General features: G+C 40.3%; 1 protein-coding gene across 1 annotated transcript; it reads left to right on the forward strand.

Annotated features, from left to right (window-relative positions):
• The first annotated feature begins 303 nt into the window (after positions 1–303).
• Positions 304–6,035, forward strand: LOC127757363 (disease resistance protein Pik-2-like). Its single transcript, XM_052282867.1, has 2 exons — positions 304–1,208; positions 4,007–6,035. Exons 1-2 carry the CDS (start codon positions 304–306, stop codon positions 6,033–6,035), a joined length of 2,934 nt encoding a protein of 977 aa, XP_052138827.1.
• The last annotated feature ends 3,201 nt before the right edge of the window (positions 6,036–9,236 follow it).

Genomic DNA, 9,236 nt, shown 5'->3' on the forward strand with positions numbered 1-9,236 from the left:
TAGCATCTATACATATAATTAGTTAGGTATGTAATCATGGATTGTGAAATAAAGTTAAATTTGATTTGTTTTGTTGATAGGTATAGGTATGAATCGAATTATTATAACTAGGTATATACTCACAATTTGAAAATTTTAAAAAATTTGAGTGATTTTGTGCATTTCATACCATGGTGCCCCATATGAGTGTTATATATATATATATATATATATATATATAGTATATGTATGTAGTGAAAGTTATGGGTTGAGAAGCATGCAAATTAAGCAAGAGATCGAGATCGATTGAGAAGCAGTAGTTCCATGGAGAGCGCGGCGCAGAGCCTCGTAAGCAATGTGGGGACACTGGTGGGGCAGGAGTTCAACCAGCTGCGCGGCGTCGGCGTGGAGGTGGCTCGCCTTCGGAACGAGCTGGCCACCATCCACGCCCTCCTCCGGATGCAGTCGGAGGCCGACGAGGCCGCCGTGGACCACTTCGCCCGCGAGTGGCTGAAGCAGCTGCGCGAGGTGGCCTACGACGCCGAGGACTGCGTCCACCTCTACCACTTCCGCATCCGGTGCCGCTCCGGCCAGCTATCCGTCTGGACCAATTGCAAGCGCCTCCTCACCACCCTCCTCGCTCGCCGCCAGCTCGCCGGCGACATCAGGGCGCTCCGTGCGCTCGCCTCCTCCATCAACGAGCAGCATTGCAGCTACGGGTTCAGCCTCGACTCGCTGCGGCGCAGCACGGCCGATGCAGCAGCTTTAGGCACCATGCCGGCATCGGCGCGTGTCGTCGTCGTCGACGCCGATGATCATGATGAGTTCGTCGACAACAATGGCCAAGCTACGGAGCTAGCCAACAAGGTGAGTGCACTAAGAGAGGGAGTTGACGATGACAAGAAGCGCAGGGTGTTCTCCATCGTGGGGTTCGGAGGGCTCGGGAAGACGATGCTGGCGAGGGAGGTGTGTCGGCGGCTGGAGACGGTGTTTCACTTCCAAGCGCAGGTGGCCGTGTCGCAGACATTCAGCGGCAAGGACCTTCAGGGATTGCTCAGGCGCGTTCTTCGGCAGATCACGCAGCCTATCGTCGACCGAGAGACTGTAGACGACGCAGAGATCACCCAGCTGCAAGCGGCTGCGGCTAGCTCGCAGCCCAATGTTAATATCGACACCATGGATGTCGACGACCTGGCAACCGAGCTCAAAAGGAGGCTCGACAACAAGAGGTACGTGTAACACACACCTAGTGTTACTAGTTTTTTTTGTGCATATATTCTTTTAGTCGGTATATGATGATTTCTTTTTCTTATTTATTTCAAGCTACCGTACGTTGGAAATTGATACTCCCTGTCATTAATTAGCTAGCTAGTTAATACTCCCTCCGTCCCATTATATAAAGGATTTTGGTGGTATGTGACACATCATAGAACTGCGTTAGTACTGGATGTGTCACATCCCACCAAAATCCCTTATATTATGGGATAAAGCTTGCACTTTTTTTAACTCAATTTGACATTAATTATGTAATACATGCCTTGTCTTTTACACTACTAATCTCTTTTTTTATTTTACTTTAAAGATTTCAAGTAATTACACATGTATTATTGTATACTCAGAAACATATATAATTATATTTCATATAGGAACCATGTTGAGAAGTTTAGAGTGACTCACAATATTAGTGTTTTTATGTAAAACAATACAAGTGCTTTATTAGCTATTAAGTCGCCACGGGATATTATTATGAGTGAATTGCTCAATGGGCTAGGCGCGCTTTTTTACCTAATTTGCATACCACATGTCTTATTTCAAGTTTTCTCTTAGGACTAGGTTTTCTTATAAATTTCTTCACATTAGATTAGGTCGGACTTGGACCTTTTCTCACCATTGCCGGCCATTGAAGCCACCACCATTAATTCCAGAGCTAAAGCTTGACCTAGGGATGAAAACAGCCAGAAATGATCAGAAAATAGCCTCAACAATTTTCATAACCATATTTTTCTCGAAAACGAAATCGAAACGGTAAAGTTGAAAACGAAAACGATATCAGAAATATTGGAAAACCAAAAACATGTTGGTACGATCGAAAACGGGCCGTTGCACATGAAATTATCCCCCAACAATACAGGTCCTTATCAAATCGTGTTGTTTCTGTACTAGTGTTGTCCTTACGCATGAAATTATCCACCAACAACTATCTTTCTGGCCAATCAGGAGCTGGACCGGCTACTTTCGTTTTTGCTAGATCCCGTCACGTGATTTTTTTTATCAGGTATTTCAGTTTTTTTGGCCGCACGATATGTGCGCCAATTAAGAGCATCACCAACAGTCTATTTATTCTATCTCCAATCCTGATTTTTTAGGATTTTGGTTAAAAAAGCTGGTCCAACAGATTCCCAAAAGAGCTCCGGATGTTTTGGAGTTCCCATCTCCAGTTTTCTCGGTACGTGTATTTGAGGGCGAGAGACCGACTCCCAATCCTCTTCCCGCGCATTTCTCCTCTCCTTCCCCGCGCTCGTTTTGCGCACGGGAAAGAAAAAAAACTAGAATTTCTGTTGGTAGTTTAACAGAAGGGCCCACTTTTAGTTTTTTTGGAGTTGAAGTTAGGCTATCTCTTGGAGGGAAGGGTTTTTTCACTACCTATTTTCAGTTTAGGAAACCCAAAAATCAATTTTTGAGGATAGATTATTGGTGGACTGTTGGTGATGCTCTAAGATTTGTGCAAGAATTGGTGGTAGATGCTGCATGCGTCGATAAGGCCGTGTGTTGGATGCTTAGGCCCGGTTATTTTCTAAATAAAAATTAATTTCTTTAACGGTTGAAAAATTAAGACATTGGAAACTAAAATAAAATATAAAATTATAGTCCTATATAACTAAAATTACATTTATAAATTCAGTTGACATGACATGTAAGTGCACTGTATTTTTTTTCAATAAAAATATTGTGTAAGTAAATATGTATTAGTTATTTTATTTAAAATATAAAATTATAGTCCTATATAACAAAAATTATATTTGTAAATTCAGTTGATATGACATGTAAGTGCATTTTTTTTTATAAAAATGTTGTGTAAGTAAATATGTATTTGTTATTTTCTTTCGTAGTCCGTTAGATGTAAATCTAAGGGTAAAAAATCTGGTTGATTTTTTTTTTTAAAATCACCCGACAAATGGATAGACAGTTCCGGCTACTTTTCCTTTCTCCTTAATATGTGCTAAAAAAGCAGAGTAGTTTACACAATGCATATCGATAGTAAGCTTAACTAGTTAAGTGGTCCACTGTAGATTACAAGTGTGTTACTACCGTACGTATACGTATAGATCTCCCAACTCTTGAATCAGATAGTTTTCCTTCTCTCATGCCCCTCCATGCAACTATATATTAATGTTGTATACTTTTTGGTGCATGTTTTATCTTTTGCAGTACATGTACGATTATACTTTGGTACAAAATTCTGCATGTAAACTTACTTTGTTATCGTGTACATGAACTTATATAATATGCTTATCTTAAAATTTGTCATGACATTTCCTATGGTATATTTTCACCTTATCGATTTAATAAACATGAAAGAGAAGTTTAATAAACATCAACTAAAAGTGATTTACATTTTTCTAATGTAAGAATTATTAATTATTCCCTCGGTATCATATTATAAGTTGTTTGACTTTTTACTAGTCAAACTTCGTTAAGTTTGACCAAATTTATAATAAAATTTAGCAACATCTAAAACATCAAATTAGTTTCATTAAATCTAACATTGAATATATTTCCATAATATGTTTGTTTTGTGTTGTACTACTATATTTTTCTATAAACTTGAACAATCTTAAAGAAGTTTGACTAGGAAAAAAATCAAACAATTTTGCCATATATGGCATCTAACTAATATATATATATATATATATATATATATATATATATATATATATATATATATATATATATATATATAACTAACAGAGGGAGTACTAATTTGGGCGGACAAAACCTTCTAACTATTGCATATCTACAAATCTAGGTACCTCATTTTGATCGATGATGTATGGAGCATAGCAGCTTGGGATGCGATCCGGTCCAAGTTACCAGTCACAGACAGCAATTGCGGCAGCAGAATCATAGTTACCACTCGGATACATACCGTGGCAAAAGCATGCAGTGCTGCTAGTGATTACATCCATCATATGAAGAAGCTAGACGATACAGAATCCAAGCAGTTGTTCATCAGCAAAGCATTTGGCTCTAAAAGTCCTTGCCCTGATGATTTGAAAGATGCAATGGAAAGTATCCTAAAAAAATGTAGTGGGCTACCATTGGCCATTGTTAGCATTGCCAGCCTATTGGCAAACTATAAACCTCCAGAAGGCAAAGAAATGTGGGAAACAATTAAGAACTCAATTGGTTCACAGATGGAAAACAACCCTACCCTCGAGGGGATGAGGCAAATACTCACACTGAGTTATAACCACCTACCTCATCACCTCAAGGCTTGCATGATGTATCTTAGCATTTTCCCGGAGGATTATATGATCGCCAAGGATCGACTGTTGAAGAGATGGATCTCCGAAGGATTGATTGTTGAGAAGCGGGGATTGTGCCAGATGGATCTTGCGGAAGGCTACTTTAATGAGCTAGTGAGTAGGAATATGGTTGACATGGTGATCAGTAAGGCCACTTTTAATTTGCATCAAGGGATCAGAGAAGACCAGTTCCGAGTGCATGATATGATGCTTGAGATACTGGTGTCCAAATCCCTAGAGTCTAACTTTGTTAGCCTAGTAGGTGGGCAGTATGAAGGGATGTCTTATACTGATCACACAATTCGCCGTCTCTCCATACATGGTGGAGTAGAGGCAGGAAAGGACCCTTCTTCATCATCTAAAAAGATGGCAGCGCATCGTGGCACGGGGGGAGATAGCATAAAGGGAATGATGATGCAACATGTCCGATCACTAAGCATATTTGATCCTGAAGCGCACAACATTCTTTCTCGGTTAGGCGAGTTCACCCTGCTAAGGGTACTTGATCTAGAAGACTGCACTGGCCTAACAAACAAGCATATGAGTTGTATCTGCCGGATGTACCTTCTAAGGTTCTTGAGCTTTAGAGGTACAGATATCAAGGTGATGCCATCAAGAATTGGTGATCTCGAGCATTTGCAGATGCTTGATGTACGTCAAACACAGCTCAAGGATCTTCCAAAATCAGTTACAAAGCTAGAGAAGCTGGAGCACCTGCTATTCTTTGACCAGGGTGATTCTGGTTGGACGTTGCCCCAAGGGATCAACAAAATGAAGGCACTACGCCAGTTAAAAAAAGCAGCTGTGGTATTTGATGCCAAGGTCGCTGAGGAGATTGGTGCACTGGGTCAATTGCAAGAGCTAGCTATCTTTGTCGACACGGGAAAGAAAATGAATAATGGTGTCGTCAAAAAGCTTGCCAGCTCCCTGAGCAAGATGTACTCCCTGCGATGGCTTGACATCGGCAATCTTGATGCCGGTAAATGGCCTTTTGCTCCAATAATGGAATTTCTACATGATATAAAGCCACCACCACAACTGCTCCGGTACCTTAGGATCTGTGGGCACATGGAAAGGTTGCCTGACTGGGTAGAGTCACTCCATGATCTTGTTGAATTGCAGTTACGGTGGACGCACGTTGATGGTTTCCAACTATTCAACGTCCTCTGTAAGTTGCCCAACCTGAAGAGGCTATTCCTGGGAAGTTACTTTATTCACGGAAAACATATGATTGTACGCAGTAACCAGACCTTTCGGGAGCTCAAGGAACTGATTCTGGGTTATACTCCTAGTAGTTGTGATGTTTACGAATTTGAGGAAGGATCCATGCCAAATGTGGAAAGGCTAGTTGTGTATTTCGGCGACCAAACTAAAAAAATTGTTGGCATTGATCACTTCAAGAAACTTAAAGAGGTTGAATATATTGGTTTGAAAGACAAATTGAGACCTGTACTAGAGCCAGTAGAGCAGATGAATAACAAGCGAGACGTGTCCCAACGGATAACAATTAAAGTGAGGTATGACTGGTAATGTATATTTGTCTTCTGTAGATTAAATGCTATAGTGAGCCTATGTCTCCACTCTAGACCCAGTGCATTTACGGGTCTGTGATTGATCCACGCCAACCCGTTAAAGGGCCACATGTCAATTTGCACAATTTGTTACATACATATCTATTTGGTTTTTTTGAGGCAATTCAATCATCTATTTGGGTTTACCACTATAGCTATTTGCACATCTTTGTATAGCCGTTTAAAAATGCTATATATATGGGTAGGTAGTGAGTATCAACATGTAAGTATATATATGTGTATATATATATATATATATATATATATATATATATATATATATATATATATTACGTTGTAACAATGTACGTGTCACTCTAAGGCTGAGTTTGAGAGGATGGAAAAAGAGGAGATTGAGAAGATACGTAAAACGAGGTGAGTCATTGGCGCATGATTAGTTGAGTATTAACTATTTTAAATTTTAAAAATAGATTAATATGATTTTTAAAGTAACTTTTTTATAGATTTTTTTATAAAAAAAATCGTTTAGTAGTTTGTAAAGCGTGCGCGCAAAAAACGAGGTGTTTTCTCCTCAATCTTCCAGCAATCTCTCCTACTCGTCATCAGTAAGTGTACTTTCACACACATTTTATATTAAGTATTACATGTGACTTTTGTTTATTGTAATATAAGATACCTCTTATCACAAGATTGTACCAAGTACTACCTGCACTTACATAGTACTATATGTTGAATATAAGCACATGTGGTTTTAATTTACTTCATAAATAAATCATGACATTGACATGTAAGGTGGTGTTTGGTTGGAGGGACTAAAGTGGGGCTAAACTTTAGTCCCTCTTACAAAAATATAAGTCCCTACCATATGGACTTATGTTTTTATGAGAGGGACTAAATTTAGTCCCTAGTTCCCAAACACCCTCCTAAAGTGACAAGATCATCTCATATGGAATAATCTAAACGTATACATTGCCGAAAACAACAGTGTAGTCCAAAGGACTAGCAGTGGTTAAGTCCAAAAGACTACCTAGGAATGAATGGATTGATGATTGAATAATAAAGCAGCAAATTGTATTGATCGTTGAAAAATTCTCCCCTGTTACAAACTACTCTCTCCATCTAAAACAAGCCAACCTAGGAGGAGACAACGAATCTAGACAACCTAGAAGGGGATGTGACCCCTCATAGTACAACGAATCTAGACAGCTCTGTCCAGATTTATTGTGTCCCCTCCTAGGTTAACTTTTTTGGGACGAAGGGAGTATATGGGATCCCTTTTATAGGCTAACAATGTCTAGGGTTTCTCCTCTTGTTTAGGGTTTCTCTCTCATAGGAGTACAACATTGTCCTCGTAATGATGAAAATTTGAGGGGTATTATGGTCTTTTCATAGCTTTACCCTGAATTGGGCCCAGGTGGGCCAATTCCTGTAGCTGGGCTTTTGAGCAGGCGTTGCTTCGGACCGGTGGTCCTTCGCCCAGGTCTTCAGCTTTGTCCCGCACCTTGCCTGCTTCACTCCTAACTTCATTTGCTCCGCCAACTTCGCCTTCGGCTTCGCTGACCTCGCTTGCTTCGCCCGACGCTGAGTTGGTGGTCCATTAGCCTCTGGTTTCGTCAATGGAGGCCGAAGGGAGGTATCGGGACCTGTCTCCAATATATATTTTAGAACTACATATGAATAGATCAACTAAACATAACATATATTGAGTATACTTGAGGAATGGTTTTGATATAGGGCATTCGCAGTAGTGGGTACCACTGGATGACACGTGGCAGTGGGCGTAGACAGCGACGCGCCATAGTTGAGTGACAAGGATGATGTGCCGTGGTGGACCATTAATTTTGAAAATTTGACACTATGTAAAAACAAATTTTACAAATGAATCGTCGCCAAAACTTATTTTAAAAGTGACCCTTTTGTTCAGCGCCAAATCGTGTGGCGCTGAACTTAGACACCTCAGCGCTTGGTGACGTGGCGCTGAATACCGTGCCACCGTGGATGGAAGGCTGAGTCAGCATGCCAACGTGCATTCAGCGCCGTGCTATTTAGTGCTGAGGTGTGTAAGTTCAGCGCCACACGATTTGACGCTGAACAAAAGGTTATTTTTAAAATAAGTTTTGGCGGCGGTTTATTTGTAAAATTAGTTTTTACAAAGGGTCCAATTATCAAAATTAATGATGGTGGACACCAATGGCTACCATGCATAGCGCTTCTAAAAAAAATATTATTTGCCCTTTCCCAATGTAGGATCGTTGACGAGAATATGCCCACGGTGTCCGAATTTTGTCTCGATCTTTCACGGTACAAAACAATGAGAAATAATCTTCTCAAGTTGATGTTTCAAGAAACTAACTCAAGTATAGCATATTTCCAAAATATTCGGATATAGCACAAGTCTTGACTTAATAAAGGAACAGAAAAATGGGCCTTCACGTTCGTTCGTTTTCATAGGCTCTAATTACCACATTGATCAAAAGAAAATATTAACTTAAAAAGTAATAGAAAAAAAAGAGCCTCCACATTTGTTCCTATAGCGTAAAAATCACCACATTAATCGAAAGAAAACAAAAATTGAAAAGACCTAGATGTGTTTTGGTAGAGATTATACGATAAGATCTTATTCCTATAGAAAGTTGGAACTGGACATGCAAGGTCTGAAAACTGACAAGGTCAATTGAAACCATGTGAATGTTGAATTTATAAGCACATAATGATTTAATTTATTTCATAAATAAATCATGACATTGCAGATATAAACTATCATAAGATATATACATGTAAACTAGACAACATGAACAAATCGAATATGTGTAACATGGTGAACATGTACCGAGGGTATCAGAAAACCGGTTGCTCAGCAGGAAGGACTCACGGTTGCGGGAGTTGACGACGACGCGTAGCACGCGAGCGAAGAGGAAGACGAGCCGTTGTGGTCGAACAGGGAGCAGTCGTGCAAAGCTCTTCCCAAAAACCTTATTGTCGCCTTCTCCCGGTGCACGCCGACGAGCGGGATGGAATAGACTATGAGCGACGATGCAGTACAGAGGAAGAGGCAAACCCTATATTGATTTCACATATGTTGCGTGGAGGCGGCAGCTCGACTTTTATAGAGACATTAGGACGCTTGATTAGGACGCCTGCACGATCTCCACTCCGCGTAACCGAACCGGATAAGTTGTGCGTAACTTATACGGATTCC

This window comes from Oryza glaberrima, chromosome 12, assembly GCF_000147395.1.
Source record: "Oryza glaberrima chromosome 12, OglaRS2, whole genome shotgun sequence".
Classification (NCBI taxonomy): Eukaryota; Viridiplantae; Streptophyta; class Magnoliopsida; order Poales; family Poaceae; genus Oryza; species Oryza glaberrima.